Raw genomic sequence first — 16,307 nt, forward strand, 5'->3', positions numbered from 1 at the left:
TAGAATCAAATAGACCTCCAAATATGGTGAAATATGGAAAATCAGTATTGGGTATTTGTGTTCCTAGCTGTGTTCTTCAGGGATAGTCTCTTGCATCTATATAATCTAATGTTTTTTCCAGGTCAGTGGTGATAAAAGAAAAATTAAACTGGGAGTAGTAACTGCTAATAATAATAATTATAGTAGTGCTACATGATCTAAATGGTTGTGAGGCAATAGGTATCATCAAATGCAAAGTTGTACCTGTAGGAACAAAGCATGTAGACTGTAAGTACTATATGAGGGGCTCCTGCTTGGCCTCATCAGCAGCTCTGGAAAAAGGTGAAGTCCTGTTGGTGGATAACTTGCTGAGTCTCAGCTTTCAATGTTGCCTGTATCTTTTAAAGTGACACAACAAATAAGACATTTGTTTTATTTCTCCATGTGTTCATGGTACAGCTGCAATTGGAGGTGTTCTCTTTGGATGCCTGTATTTCAGTGACGTGTTCATACTGTGAAGAAAGCTGTTTTAAGGACAGGAGAATGTGCCTTAAGAATGGCTCTGGAAACTAGCTGCTTAAATTAAATGCTGAAATACTGAAAAGTTACATCAGTACCCAGACACATACAAGAGAAATAGAAACTTGATAAAATAATGGTTTCATTTATCAATGTCCAAAAGTTCTTATTTATTTAATCTTGAATAAAAGTGTAGCTTTTAAATGTAGAGGGTAATGAAGAATTTATGAAGATTAAGTGGTTGGCTTTCTATTACTGGACAGTGTTAAAATTCACATGAGAATTAAGGGACATCTTATACTCCATGTTAAGAAGAGATGAATCTTAAATAATCACCATGTTCCACTTTGTCCTTATTAAAAAAAAAAAAATCTTTCTCCCCACTCTGCCACACCTTGTTTGTTAGAAAGTAGAAGCACAGGAAAGAGAAGATGTTTTGGCTGGCATGGTTGGCAAACCAATAAAAGGCAAAGTTGGTAAACCCAAGATGAAGAAACTTCAGTTGGAAGAGACCATGCCATCACCATTTGGCAGAAGAATAGTTCCACAGATTACATCTGCCATGAAAGCTGATGCCAGTAGGAAATTGTTGAAAAAGAAAAAGGTAAATCAAAGCTGTTGCTATAGTTAGATTATTTATTATTTAACCGCTATGTTTTTCTCCTTTGGTAGCATAAATCCAAACTACTAGACCTCATTAGTGCTGTGTTTATATTGTTTTGCTGACCTAATGCAGGAAGAAGTTAATACTGGATCTATTTCGTAAGCCTCCAGTGACTACTTCTTGTTCAGGTGTTTTGACTGAGATTTCTCCTTTCCAAGAGCGTTCAATAAATGTCAATATACTAGTCTAATTTATTATTATCTACACAGCTATCCCAGGTTTGTCGTGAAATATAAAGGTGAAATTTATTTTATTTTGCCCAACTTTTTTATATTTTTAGGGTGAAACTGATTCTCTAGCAATAAAAATGGAATTTGATGAAGAATTTGGTGGAGTGCCAGCTGAAGGTGGTGGAGATGACTCGCTGAATACATCAGCTCCAGCAGCTAAAACTGCTAAACCTAAGAGAGAGAAGAAGGAGCCTGGTAAGATCATAGACTCATAGAATGGTTTGAGTTGGAAGAGACCTTAAAGACCATCCAGTTCCGACTCCCCTGCCATGGGCAGGGACACCTTCCACTAGACCAGGTTGCTCAAAGCCCCATCCAACCTGGCCTCAAACACTTCCACTCAAACACTGGGGCATCCACAGCTTGTCTATGCAACTTGTTCCATTGTCTCACTACATTCACAGTGAAGAACTTCTGCCTACTATCTAATCTAAATCTCTACCTTCTTTAAGTTTGGAGCCATTACCCCTTTTCCTATTATGACATGCCCTTGTAAAAAGTCCCTCTCCAACTTTCTTGTATGCCCCTTTGAGTACTGGAGGCTGTTCTAAGGTCTCCCCAGAGCCTCTCTTCTCCAGAGTAAGTAACCCCAACTTTCTCAGCGCATCTTCCTCTGACCATTTTTGTGGCCCTCCTCTGAACTTGCCCTAACAGGTCCATGCCTTTACATGATCTTTACACATTCATAGTTAACCTTAGTTACATATAATAATTGAGGATTATTCTTAAACATAACAAGAAGGGAAATAATAATCAACTATTTAATCTGATTTTCTTCCCTAAAAAAAAAAAGTAGGAAACACTGGAAAGCATACTAAGATTTCTATTCTGTAAGCTGGTTTACTAAGGGTGGAGAATCTTAGATTTTTAGCATTATATTTTTGAGGAGGTCTAAATCTTTGAATTTTTGAATTGTAATTTTTTGAGTGGTTATTTTTTATTTTATAGTCAGACTAATTCTATGCAAACTGAAGTTTCTAGTTTGTATGCTCTCATTGAAGGACATGGCGCCCACCTTCAGTCTGAGTTATAGCACAGATTGTCAAAGTTGATTAAATAAATATATTTTCCTATTGACATATGAAGTCATTCTGACTCTTTATAAGTTTTGCATGTTATGGCTTGGCAGATTAACCAATGTCTGCTTCCTCTGTTCGTAGGAATTTATTATTGTTGTTTGAGAAATAGCTAGTAATGGTAGGGGCAGAAATAGAAAGGAATGTTTGAGTTTTAAAATTAGGAATAAAAAGTGGTTATGCAAATACTTGAGAGATAAAATCTGTGTTTAATTATTCAGGAAATTATCCAACCTGACTAGATTAACTGAGTACAGTTATGACAGAGTTGCCTACACACAGCTCAAATCTGCCCTTGCTGGTGTTGAGTCAGCACCAACTGGCCTGGATTGACCAGAGTTAGCCCTGCAACTAATCGCGTTGTTACCCACTAATGGGGTATCTTCTGCTTCCCATGTTAAATGGATTTTTCCAATAACTGTTTCTGATCTTGTTCCCTGAATAATGGAAAACTGCTTGTTCTTTTCCTGGAAAACCCCAGCAACCTTAAAAAAATTAAAGTTCTACTGTAGAGGAGCTAAAACGTCACATTAGACGCTTTTTTCAGTCATAAACCAAATGTGTTTGGCAGCAGCAGGTCAGGGTCTGTGTGAAATCATTTCATCTCGTTAAATGTTTCTTCAGGAAGGAGAACATTTACAGTGTTTCAAGGAGAACATTTTAAGATAATGTATGCATCAGAAACAATTGGAAAATATGAAAAGATTTTTTACTCTGACTGTAGTAAACGCTTTAACTTGTGGCAGGTACTAGGGTAAGGAGAACACCATCGTCTACAAAATCCGGTGTGAAAAAAGTGAAGAAACGAAACCCGTGGTCAGATGATGAATCCAAGTCTGAAAGTGATTTAGAAGAGAACGAGCCTGTGATTATTCCACGAGACTCTCTTCTTAGGAGAGCTGCAGGTACCCAAGCTTTTGTGAATTGCCCATTGTGACTGAAAGTTTCAAGTACAAATTTGCATTTTCCTTTGGTCACAGCGTTCCCTCAGGACTTTGTCTCCTACAGATTGCTTGCATAACATTTTCTTCACTTTACTGTTAGTGAAAAAGCTTTTCACATCAGGACCAGGGATGTAAGAATTGATATGAAAGATATTGTAACTTGGTCCAGAAATCTTTTCCCTTTTTCTAAACACAAGCATATTAATTACTCCCAAAACAAGTGAATTATACAAGAAATAGACAAGATAATACTATTACAAACAACAAAAAAAAAATTACTCAATTGATTACACTGTCAAATAAGGCCCAAAAGCCCAAATGGCTAAGGGAAAGTTACGAAAAAGAATCTAAATAATCCATGAAAAGCAAACATATCAGAGACTGAAAGTTTGGGAAAATATATAACTAGTTGATGGTTTAAACAGAACACACGGAATTTTTCTGGAAAATAGTTGATTTTTTTTCAAGCACTTGATTAGGAAAAATGTTCAAAAAGGATGGATTCAAGAAAAATTCAATTGTAAGTGAAAGATTCTCATTCCTTCAAAGTACATTGGCAGTGATGTCTTCATAATGCCGTTAGCTGAAGGTACATGAACAAGCCCCAGGTGGCATTAGATGTTTGGTAGCAGTTCAAATTATAGAACCATAGGATTATTTGTCCCAGCCTTGTCAACCATTAGACCATTTCCCTAAGTGCAACATCCACCCATCTCTTTAAACACCGCCAGTGACCGTGACTCCAGCACCTCCCTGGGCAGTCCGTTCCAATGCCTGACCTTCGTTCTTCCATGTTCAAACAACTTTCTTTTCCCTCAGTCTTTTGTCTTGTATACACCGAGGCAGGGATTGTTTAGTGACTTCCACTTTATCTATTAGCATTAACAACCATCTTCAAATATGTGTATGTGACATTTTTTAATTTATTTTTTCAGCTGAGAGACCCAAGTACACTTTTGACTTCTCAGAAGAGGAAGATGATGCTGATGATGATGATGATGCCAACAATAATAATGATCTGGATGAACTCAAAGTAAAAGCCTCTCCAGTTACAAATGACAGAGAGGATGAGTTTGTTCCCTCAGACAGTTTAGAAAAAGACGAATATGACTTCTCTCCAGCCAAATCAAAGCCATCTCCAGAGTAAGTACTCTAGCAGGATTTCTTTACTATTTGTTTTTGAATGCAGAAGTCTCTGAACAAAACTGAGAAACATCAGCCTCTTATTACTCTACATGTACCATGTAATATAAAACGTACACATTTTTGAGGAGGAATTAAAGTATTATCTCAGCCATGCAATTGACCTATGCAGAGGTTGACATGACTTCCCACATTATGGTACACTTGCCAGTAATACCATCTGCTAAACTGCTTTGTGTAAGATCCTCTGTTCTCTGCTTTGTGCCAGTCTGGTATACAGAACTATTGAAAAAGATGTAATTCTGTTGATTTTAAATGCCTGAAGTTCATGACTGAATGCTAATTTGACTGATGCAAGCATACACAAAAATGCTAGAAATGCCTTGTAGTGCTAGAACAGGAATTTAGTCTCATATGGATATTATAATGTCTGCTTCCTTCAGTATGTAGTTAATGCAACTCATATCATTTTCCTTTGCTGTTTGGAAGCAGAAAAATGTCTCAAGACAAGAAAAATCAAGATTTTGGGAACATCTTCTCTTTTCCATCTTATTCTCAGAAGACAGATGATGGTGAGCTTGTTTTCACTGATTGTTTAATCTTACACCAACTGTTACGGAATGTATTAGGGATTTTGTGCTATACACCAACTTCACACAGTAGTTATAGAAGAGTCCACATCCAGATTGTAAAGGGTAAAGGGGAAGTACGTTCTGATCCTTAGAGGAACAAAGCTTGTATCCTTAGGCTGGCTGTAGCTTCAGAGGCACTTTTTTGAGATTAATTTTGACTGTAATTAATATTGATGATTTAAAATGTGCAGTGAATGAATCTTATTCTATACATACTCTGTGACTGTAGATGCAACAAAATTGGACAGCGATGAAGAGGATTCTGCTCCTGTTTTCTCATCTTTTGCCTCAAAGCAAATGGAGAAAATTCCAAGTAAGACAGCAGCTGCTAAAAAGGGTACGTATGGGATTGTCCTGTAAGACAGTCCATTTATTTATGTAAAACTCATTTGCTTCACCTTTGCATTGCCTTTTCATATCTTCACAGCAGGAACTGCATTTGTTTATTTTTAACTTGGTGAAATTCAGCATAGGGTGTGAAGTTCCAGCTCCTCTATGATAGTAACTTATTTCTTTCCAAAGGCTACTGTAGTGTCAGAATTAAATACTTCCCACATATGGAGCTGGTGTCCTGCCTTTGATTAGTTTAACTAATGGGAAGTTTATACTCTCAGGGAATAAGTGAAACAAAATGACATTGGGTTTGAAGATAGTTGTCTATAATGGGTTGAACTTGTTCACTTTGAAAGGATGGAGAGCAAGTGCAAAGGGGGAAACCCCAAGAAACATTTATGTATGTAGTTGTTTAATCCCAGCCAGCAACTAAACCCCACACAGTCACTCACACACTCCTCCCCAGTGGGATGGAGGAGAGAATCGGAAGAGTAGAAGTGGGAATACTTGTGGGTTGAGATAAAGACAGTTTAATAGGGAAAGCAATGCCATGCACACAACTAAAGCTAAATAAGGAATTCATTCCCCACTTCCCATGGGCAGGCAGGTGTTCAGCCATCCCCAGGACAGACAGGCTCCATCCAATGGTTACTTGGAAGACAAACACTATCACTACAAATATCTCCTTCTTCCTCCTTCTTCCCTCAGCCTTAGCTGCTAAGCGTGACCTCATACGGTGTAGGATATCCCTTTGGTCAGTTGGGGCCAGCTGTCCTGGCTGTGTCTCCTCGTGCCCCTCAAGCCCACGCGCTGGTGGGATGAGGTGAGAGGCAGAAAAGGCCTTTACTGTGTAAACACTGCTCAGCAATAATGAAATTATCTCTGTATTATCAGTGCTGTGTCCAGCACAAATCCCAAACATAATCCTAAACTAGCTATTGGGAAGAAAATTTACTGTACCTCAGACAAAACCAGCACAGTAGGCTATCACAGTAAGTTCCACTTGGCACAATTATTCTTCTTGAAATGGAGGAGGAAAGGCTCTCCTCAAACTTCAGAGGTATAAATTCTTTCAATTATTAGTCAGGCTTTTAGAACTGGCACCTTGCAGAATCTTACATTGCTGGATTAAGACCAGTTCCAAAACCAGCATGCTTATTATTTGAATTTGTTTCTGTGATTGTGCTTGGGTATTTGTAGGAGTAAGGTTTTTTGCTCTTTCTACTTATGGGAATATTGGTTTATCAGTTGTTAGTGCTAATTTTAAGAGAAAGGCTTGCACTTATTTATAAATGTGTGTTAAAGATTATGCTAGACACTTGTCATAATTAATGGTAAAAATAATGTTCTTTCTTACCTGATAGTAGTTTAAGTAGGTTATAAAATTAGCACAATAGACTGGGGATTTTGTTGTTTTCAGATCTTTGCTTTTCTTCCTGTGTGTCTTTCAGATATTTTCCTTTTTTTTTCCTGCTGCCCAATCTTCTGTTCTCCAAAAGCATTTTTTTGTCCTGGGATACTGTGGTCTTCATTTTTTAACACTTCTTTTGACCAACTTGCAGCTGATCTTAATTTATTAATTGTTCCCAGAAAAGATACCTCAAGGAAATCTGCAAGAAAGCAGCCACTTAAAATAGTTAACTTACTCTCTTAAAAATGGGGGGGATGGGAAAACCCCTCATGTATTAAGTACCAGTGAATTGCAGCATCTTTTCATCCTCTCCCCCAGTGTTTCCCTATTTCTAATATCTCTCTTGCTGCATTGTGTCTAATCTAATTTGTAGACTGTGTTTGAATCAGTGAATGTCTGAATGCTTCTCAAGTGCTTTCAACTAGTAAAGGTCTATAATATGATAAATGAAGATTGTTTACAGAAATAGCTGATCTCTGATAGGATAGTCTTTTATGTTAATTTTCTGTGCTGCAGGAAATACCAGGGAGAACTGTGTATGCAGTAGCTAGGAACGGATGCAATTTAACATTCAACCTTTCTCCCTCTCTGTGTTTTGAAGGCCTGGATGCAATGAGTTGTCATTAACCTAACTTGAAACTTTAAAATACAGCTGTGATCTGAGTTTGTAATTAACTTTTATACTCTCAAAAGAAGTATAAACAGGCTCTCTTTCAAGCAGAAGTTAGAAGTTTTGCCTTCAGAGTAGCCTTGGAGACAGAGTCTCCCTCTCAGTGCATGACAAGGTGACAGGTTGCTTTCACTAGTTTTCATCTCTTCTCCTTTGCTCAGATTAGACCACAGTTTCATGATTGCAGTCTGGCAGTGCAGTGATCACCTAGCGTGCTTAGTTTGTTGGTCATCTGGTGTCCTTTTAGTAGTGTTTTTGATTCTAAATCCATCTTCATGCCCAGTATCAGCAACCTCTTCAAAACCCATTTTCTGGTACTGTAATATTCCAACCCACTCACCTTCACACAGGCAATGCCTATTGTGTGACTAAAACAATTGTTCCAGGAGTTGTTTGGTTTTTCTGTGACTTCAGAGCTTGGATTTGTAAGGATAGAAAGCTGAAACTGTAGAACCATTTGTTGTGCCTTGCTTATCTGTACAGCCACGTTCCCTTCTCAGTGAGAAGAAATAAAGGGATAGGTATGAGTTCAGCTTCTTTCCAGCTTTTGATCAATGTGAGATGAAATCTTGTGACCACTAGTGTACAGAGAATCAAGAGACTGCTGAGCTTGCTTTCCATGCACTGAGAGGTCTGTGGTTCTAGTGCCACATAGTAAGCCTAAGGGTCATAGATGGTTCCCTGGGTTGCTTTTGGGATATTACTGACACCCAAGCTGCAACAAGGCTCCTGTAATGCTGAGAATGGCAACAAAAAATGTTTGGGGAGCTTTCCTCAAGGCTCTGGGATGTAGTCGTTGATGTTGAGAATTCCTTAGCAAAACGTGAGATTACAGCAAAGAACTGCAAGAGTGACTTTCCCATGGTGTCCATTTGAGGGATATGGTTTAGTTTAGTAATGGGCCTGGCAGTGTGAGGTTAGTGGTTGGACTCAATGATTTTAAAGATCTTTTCCAGCCATAACAATTCTATGATTGTAAGCAGCTGCTAACCTTGAACAGCCCAACTGTCAAGATTCTAGCAGTGAGACATAAGACATACTCTTTGCATCAGCTGTAGGACTGATACCATTCCTGGACTTTCTGCCAAAAACTTGGGCTTCTTGAGAACCTGTGTACATGGACCCTGCAGCAGGTGGCCATTTCATGCCACGATACCTAGTGGAGAGCTTGACTGAGCTCATCATAGTCTAGTTGCTGCCAGAGATGCTTCCCACTTGTGCATGCACTACGTATATAATCTAAGTAGTGGTTCAGGATCCCACTAGAGTTAGTACGGAGGGAGATGCATGTTCTGAAAGACATGGACACTGTTACCTTTAGCCACCAGACAAACAAAAAGAACAAGTCTAGTGTTTCTGGCAATGTCTCACACCTCTTTCATTCTCTAGTTATTTCCTTCTCCTCAGTTCCCTGTTTGTCAATGAAGTCTGTCCCTTTCCTATCATTGGTTAACAAGCTCATGGGCTCGGCCAGCTGAAGATGGTGACATCTCCTGGTGTATGTGCTGGGTAGTACTTGTCAATGGACCATACCTGGCTTCTGACAGGTCACATTAACAGCATGGGGAACTGTGCAAGGCACAATTACCTGCCCAAAACATTCTCAGTCCTGTAGGAGGATCAGCTCCTGAGGTTGGATATTCTTGGATCTAAAATGAATCCCTGCTATGAAGATATTCTTGGTCACAGTTTTTGCTTGTCATCTTCAAGTTGATGAAATTTGTGAATCTTTCCCATCCTTGCCCCCTAGTCTACATTTCTTATTCTGACAAAGCTTATTAAGATCTTTGTTGCCTTATGGGAATTAAAATCACGTACCTTGAGGTAACTCTGCCCCTTCCTTTACTAATAACTAGCTACCTACTTCTGATGATGCTTTTAGAAAGTTTTCCTTCTGCTTTCAGTTGCTGTGTACTTTTTCCAGGCTAACTGGTAGGTCTTCATGGATTAGTTTTACTTTACAGTAATACAGCTGCCTCTTCCTAGTTGAGCTACCTCAAGATGCCAATTTCAAGTTGCTTTCAAATATAGTTCCTGACTTCCATCCTAAGCATGGTTGCTTCCCTCCCCAATTGTCCTCTGAAATGTTGCCATTTTTCTCTCATCCTTGATGTCAAAGAAGGCTTCTTTGTATCATCTGGACCTGATACTTGGGCTACCATGTAGGTAATTACCCCAGCAAGCTGGAAAGGCATCACTGTCTTTGTACAGTGCTACTTTGTGCTACCAGTGGGAAGCAGTTTAAGGCCTCATAGCCAAAAAGTTTGTGGAGACACTCTTGTCTGACCACATCTTTCTAGCAATACCATAAATGAAAGCTTGAGTTTACAAGGAACGTGGTCATTTGAGACATGCGGAGTGTTTTTACACAAGTGCAGGGGAGTTGGACTAGATCTTTAGAGGTCCCGTCCAACCCCTACCACCCTATGTGTCTCATCATCTTTGAGGTATTTGTGGCTGATACACTACTGCCCTGCAGTCTATCTGAGAATTCTGCAAGATTGACTTGTCTGTAAGTGTATACAATGGGTGACCCAATGATCTTAAAGGGCTTTTCCAACCTCAGTGGTTCTGTGATCCTGTCCCTTGTCACCCATTGTGTGAACATACCCATGACTGGCTTTTGGACATGGCAAGACTAGTTGTGTAGCAGTAACTGAAATTCTGTAAGAAATGCAGTGTTAGGTCCCTTTCCTGTCCTTTCTGCTTTTTCTGAAGTTCCTTTTCTGTGCAAGGGTGAGCTGTGCTGTCTCTCAGACTCCTGCAGGAACTATGGGGAAGGGTGTCCTGCAGTTGTGAAGGCAAAAATGCCGCAAGCAGCAAGCTGTATCTGCAAATGCTGTAATGTATCCAAGTGTGGCTGAACCGTCCAACCTGGAGAACTTATTTTGCAGCTGTAGTTACTGCTAACCCGTTATGTGCTTATAAAGATGAAAAAGCAGTTAATGAAAACATTGGAACTTATGGACAGGTCTCAAGGCATGACAGTTTGTCCCTGTTTATTCCACATGGTTGTAGCCTAGAAGCTGCAGTATGTTTTCCCCAAGTGCAGAAACCACTTATCTTGTTTGAACGTCTGACATTTCCGCTGTAATTGGAGTATCTAACAAAATTGAATACTTCTATCCAGTATGTGAATGTAACATATTTAGTATCTCTTAACTTCTAACAGCAAAGCTAGATGTGCCCCCTAAACCTAAGAGAGCTCCCAAGGCCAAGAAGGTGGAAACTGTGAACTCCGACTCAGATTCAGAATTCGGCATTCCAAAGAAGACTGCAGCACCCAAAGGTAAGCACCTCCACTCACCTCTCTGCTCTGTAACACACTGTCATGAGTCTTTTTATCAGGAGGCGCAACTAGTGTCTCTAAAATTAGAACCACGTTGGTTAGTAAATTAGTCACTAGTCTGTTAAAGCCAAAGCCACGAGCCTTTTCTCTGCCAAACAAAGACTACTGACTTTTGACAAACAGCATGGCAACTATTCATCTCACCTTCACTGCTGGGAATGTACTCAATAGCTCCAACCCCCCTCCTTTTTATGTTCAGCAGTTCTACTGGCTGCTGCTTATCGTCTTTCGTGTTCTTAGCTTTTGACAAGACAGTAGTAGTAGTAAGTAGCAATTTCTGGCTTTTTGAACTAATTTTTTTGTCGTGTCTCAGTTCTCAGAGGCCTCACAGCAGAGCACACTCAGTGTATTCAGAGGAGTCCATAAAGGATGTACTGCTGTTGATAGTTTAGGTCAACAGTAAACTTACTAAATAGTAAAGATGATTTAGTGCTGTGTAACCAGCACAGAAGGTGACTGAGGACTCGGACTGCTTCAGGAGTCATTGATGTACTGAAGCCTGTCCATGTCCCGAGCTGACAGCTTGAATTGCTGGGGTGAATGGGCACTTTGGGAGAAGCATAACAAATCCAAAACTGAGAAAACAAAATACATTTTACTGCTGTTGTGAAGAAGCCTGAATTATACATTAAATTTGAATGTTTAACATATAAAACTTTTAACATGCTAAAGTAATTTCACTTGGGGTTTTATTCAGTTTGCTCAACTCTGGAGCTTTATTTAAGGGGAAAAAAAAAGGAAAGGAAACTGAAATCATATTCTCTTACCTAGGAAAAGGCAGAGGGGCAAAGAAAAGGAAAGCATCCAGTTCAGAAAATGAAGGTGACTACAACCCTGGGAAGAAGGCACCTAAATCAACACCAAGCAAGGTGAGTTCCATCTCTGCTCTTTCCTTGGGGGTCTGGGAGGGGAAATCCATTAGGTTCTCTTATGAGGTACCAGTTCTTGTTACAGATTGCTAATGGGATAACAATGAGGGGGTTTCAGTATGTTTAGAAATTAGATGTTAGAGAAGGTTTTCCTCAATTTGCAACATTAAGAAGGGAAAAGGTATTCAGCAACCCAACTGATCTGTCCTTTTCTTTTCTAAAGAAATCCAAGAAGGCCGCTTTTGACCAGGATTCCGATGTGGAAATCTTTCAGTCAGGCTTTGCTTCCGAAACTGCCCCAAAGCCACGGACAGGCCGGGCTAGAAAAGAAGTCAAGTATTTTGCAGAGTCTGATGAAGATGATGATTTTGATATGTTTAATTAAGTGCCCAAAGAGCACACAAATGTTTTCCAACAACTATCTTGTGTTGTCCTTTTGTCCCTTCTGTCGCAAACTTTTGTACATTTGACTTATTTTATGTGATAATGTAATTGATGGTTTTTATTATTGTGTGTAGGCATTTTAACATTTTGTTCTTACACCTACAGTTTTATGCTCTTTTTTACTCATTGAAATGTCATGTATTTGTCTGACTGGCTTGTAGAGATGTTCTAGACAGCTGTGCTAAAGCACATTTTAATTGTCATGGTTGCAAACAGCAAACCTGCTTTTTGAAATGAAGTTTAAACATTAAAAAATGGAAAACTACTGTGTGTGTGTGTGTGTGTGTGTATAAAATGTGGACTGGAGGGATTACTTCTACACAGCTGGGGTTTTTTTTAAAATAAATATATTTTATTCTTTGCCAGGAGACTCCATGGAAAAAGGTAAACAGTATATGAACATAGAAAGCATTGTTAAACAATCTCAATGTACAAACAGAGCCAGTGAAAGTACATCACAGACTTGCTAGAATATATAAAAAAAAAATCCACTAGTGCTTTAAATGAAACCTAAGAAACTGACACTTTAAATCTGTTAACCATTCTACCACAGTTTTCACTCTGCTTCATGGTGATTTAACAAGGCCAAGGCGGCAGATTCTCTCCTTGTGTTTCTGGCAGTCCTAGCTGTACTTCCCTAGCACCTGGAAGGCTGGATAGCCCAGATCCTCCCTGGCAGCCCCCTCTTGAGGAAAAACTCTAGCTCGCCGAGTCCAGCGCTGTCAATGAGTCTGCTGGTTATCGTCCCATGAAGTTTCCCTAATGGCTTGTGAACAGATAAACAAAAACATGGTAACACTAAAAAGTGTTTCTGCCTTGGAGGCTATCGTTGCTGCAGAAATGGAGTAGTTAATTGGGTAGCTAGGTCACCAGCCAGGTGAGAAACCGCTTCTTTAAATTTTAAAGTGACATTAACAGTGGAACAAATGACCGCTGAATAACCGAGCTGGCAGGTAATGCTGATACTGATGTCTTTTCTGCTAGTGCAGTCAATTCTTGTATATTTTTTTTTTACAAGGAAGGAGATGCAAATTGAGAGCATCAAAGACAAGGTTTCTGTATTAAACTAAACCAGACGGTCCTTTAAACTTCCTTTTCTGGACGTGTACAGTTCCATTTCATAGGGTTGGTGTCTTGATCATTTTAGGTATGAGAGACAAAAGGAAAGCACCAAACATCCAGTATGGACAGTACAGCCATACGTTTGTATGTACAGAGTCATCAGAAATGCAACCAGAATTTGTAGTTTGAGATCTGTCTTGTCACCATGCAATCTTGAATGTTCAGAGGAGAAAACAGAAGCTTAACTATTTTGTGTTTTTTGCATGAAATGGCTGATTTAAGAGTTTCAAAAGTTTGCATTTTCTAGTTTTAAAAGTTTAAACAGCAAGGAGTATATATCGATACATATGAAAACTTCTTGGTCCTTGTTGAGTTTGTATCTATATATATACACATATATAGATAATATATTAAGTCCAGAAACTAAAGCAGCAGTAAAAATGTTTTTCTTGCTTTTTTTTTTCATCCCTGTACATAAGGTGTTAGGAATGTCTGAAGTAGCTGGAAAATGTCTTATTGCACCATCGGGGATTGACTGACACTGCTGTTATCCACTGAGCTAGGTGAGATACTCGGACTGTGTTCTGCAGTATTTCCATTGGAGGTGGGTGTCAGTGGTTCATGTCCTTCAGAATTCTCCAACATTTCCTGGATAAGAGGTGGCATGGATCCAGGAATTTCCATTTTCAACGTAATGACACGTTCTGCACCTTTAAAAAGAAACCAGAGTCCTTTCCATTAGTATGATTTCATACCATTTCGTTTCTGTTGGCAGCAGCAGCAGCCATTGCAGGCTGTGCTATTTTTACTGGATTTGGTGTCTCCTCTTCTTGCACACAAAATCATGTCAGTGAACAACCTCATTCCTTACAAGGTTAAGGAGTTAGATGAGGGGCTCCTCAACAAATTACTTTTTAATTATGACACAGCAACTACTATTGCAATGCAGGTAAATTGGATTAACTGCTGCTTTTTGTAGAAGGGACCAAAAGGGCGTTAAGTTATACTGAAAAATTAAACTGGGAACACCCAGCTGTCCGTATAAACTGGAATATACTTTACACTTTTTGACCTGTATGGGATCTGCAAAGACTATGGAATGAAAAAACTCCTGTCTGCTTTGTGTTAAACGGGTGAGGCAACTCCCCTAAGAGAACTGCAGCGATGCAAGTCACAACAGTTCTTTCCCCTATAGAAAACTGTGAAGTAAGAATCAGAATTTAACAAACCATTGTTTTATAAAAGAACGAATTCAGGTAAAAGGATACTTTTTTGGTGAAGCTGCCTTCTGTAGTTTTCAGGCATCTTCTCTCACGCTAACCAGCCACAACAGTACAGAGAAACAAGACTGCTGTTCACATCTCACTTAACTGAAGCCAACTGCCCCGTGTTAGGCCTTGTCAAGCATAACAAAGGGTGTTCTTATAGAGAGAGATGTCTTTGCAAGCTCATAGGGGTAGGATTAAACAAAACTACTACATTAATCCTGACTACTTGGGCTGTGGGCTGGCAAGTAATACTTGTTCAGGAAACCCTCTCTCCAGCACCCACCAGTGCCTGATGGTCTGATGCTGCATTAAAGACTCGGGGCCTGCCGTAAGGAATCTGCACTGAGGCACAATGTGCTTTATATATTGCACCACTGGGGGGAAAAAGACTTTTCTTATCAGGACAACGGCAGGTAACATACAGCCATAAACCTCAGCATTCAAATATCTGGTCTGAGATAATGCCTAGGCTGCCTGGTCATCTTACAATCTGAGTCTAATGGAATAGGAATCTGTGCTTTTTAAAAGTGAGGGAAGGCAGGAAGAGCCAACAACATTGAAAAGAGTCTGGTTATTGAAGAACCATTCTCGAGGAGCTTAATAATCTCCAAAGGCAATGACCGTCTTTCCAAGTGAGTGCTGACTAAAAAGTCTCTTAAATAACTGTTAGGAACAAAGGCACAAGCTCTGTAATCTAAGAGAAATTAATGCAGTTAGGCTGAGACCACCTCTGAAAACCATCTGTAGTCAGCACAGTGCTGATGAACTGAATGTGGCCCCCTCAGATACCTGCACACAATCAATCACAGGCAAGGCTACACACTGTTAAACAAAACTGATCCGTCTGTAAGTAGGGTTAGCTTGGATTACAGGTGCTGAATCAGTACACCAGATGACAGTTTAGGGGCATTTTTGATACACGAGTGTGTTCTGCCCTCTGTAAATGGACTTTGTGTGTTTTGGAAGCCATGAGTGACAGAAAATACGCAGTGACCTGCACCTCCCTCGTAAACATTATCAGAGATTTAATTCATGGGGTTTGTCTTGTCTTAAAATGACTTAACAAAGAGTTCATGCTAATGATTTGCTACCCGACTTATAGCCAAGATATGTTCAGAGCAGAACCAATTTAAAGATGGGAGTTACATAAAGATGAGGAGAAGCGAAAGGTCACAATTCCCCTTCTTACATACATTAAAAAAAACCAACCAGTTGTCCAGCCCAGCTTCCTGTGAAAAGTAACAGTGACAACGACCGGAACGATGGGGAGACACTTTACCTTTCGCACTGATGCTGCGGAGATCTGTGATTTTCATTAAGATCTTTGGGAACATATGAGGCTTGTTGGGTCGTCTCTTTCGGATATAAATTTTCAGTGCTTCAAGCAACGGCTCCTGCAGCTTATCCACTTTCATGGGTTCTTCAAGGTCCTGGCGATCTGTAGGGAAGTATCACAGCACTTGTATGATTGTAAATATTTTTTTCTCTCTTTTTTTTTTTTCTTTAAAAACTCCAATCCCAGAAGCTCCTCCATTCTCTTGCTTAGAACTCACTTTGTAGCGAGCACTTCTTAGGAAGAGGATAAACCATGGCATTCTGAAACTCGGATTCATTGTCCCTTGGTGACTGGAAAGGTTTGATGTTTGAGTGGTCCAGAACTGCCAGTTTGCTCTTGTACCTCCCTCTTCACGAGGAAAACATCTTGCTGTAAGCA

At 39.6% G+C, this 16,307-nt stretch overlaps 2 protein-coding genes across 8 annotated transcripts in view; one reads left to right on the plus strand and one right to left on the minus strand.

Annotated features, from left to right (window-relative positions):
- The window catches only part of TOP2B (DNA topoisomerase II beta), a 68,403-nt gene extending 55,875 nt beyond the window's left edge, over window positions 1-12,528 (plus strand). The window contains exons 28-36 of one of the 2 annotated variants that reach the window (XM_061997202.1): window positions 905-1,102; window positions 1,443-1,587; window positions 3,215-3,373; window positions 4,348-4,555; window positions 5,045-5,127; window positions 5,417-5,524; window positions 10,774-10,890; window positions 11,722-11,819; window positions 12,043-12,528. In XM_061997202.1, coding sequence (XP_061853186.1) covers window positions 905-1,102; window positions 1,443-1,587; window positions 3,215-3,373; window positions 4,348-4,555; window positions 5,045-5,127; window positions 5,417-5,524; window positions 10,774-10,890; window positions 11,722-11,819; window positions 12,043-12,204 — 1,278 coding nt within the window. In that variant the 3' untranslated portion in view covers window positions 12,205-12,528. The remainder of the gene's footprint in view (window positions 1-904; window positions 1,103-1,442; window positions 1,588-3,214; window positions 3,374-4,347; window positions 4,556-5,044; window positions 5,128-5,416; window positions 5,525-10,773; window positions 10,891-11,721; window positions 11,820-12,042) is intronic. The other variant, XM_061997203.1, reaches the window with a different exon arrangement.
- Window positions 12,529-12,590: 62 nt separating this feature from the next.
- RARB (retinoic acid receptor beta) overlaps window positions 12,591-16,307 on the minus strand; it is a 325,201-nt gene continuing 321,484 nt past the window's right edge. For 3 of the 6 annotated variants that reach the window (XM_061997208.1, XM_061997206.1, XM_061997209.1), the window contains 2 exons: window positions 15,873-16,031; window positions 12,595-14,035 (listed from right to left, as the gene is read on the minus strand). In XM_061997208.1, coding sequence (XP_061853192.1) covers window positions 13,839-14,035; window positions 15,873-16,031 — 356 coding nt within the window. In that variant the 3' untranslated portion in view covers window positions 12,595-13,838. Of the gene's footprint in view, window positions 14,036-15,872; window positions 16,032-16,307 lie in introns of all 6 variants that reach the window. The other 3 variants (XM_061997204.1, XM_061997205.1, XM_061997207.1) reach the window with 3 other exon arrangements.

Source organism: Colius striatus, chromosome 5 (genome assembly GCF_028858725.1).
Source record: "Colius striatus isolate bColStr4 chromosome 5, bColStr4.1.hap1, whole genome shotgun sequence".
Classification (NCBI taxonomy): domain Eukaryota; kingdom Metazoa; phylum Chordata; class Aves; order Coliiformes; family Coliidae; genus Colius; species Colius striatus.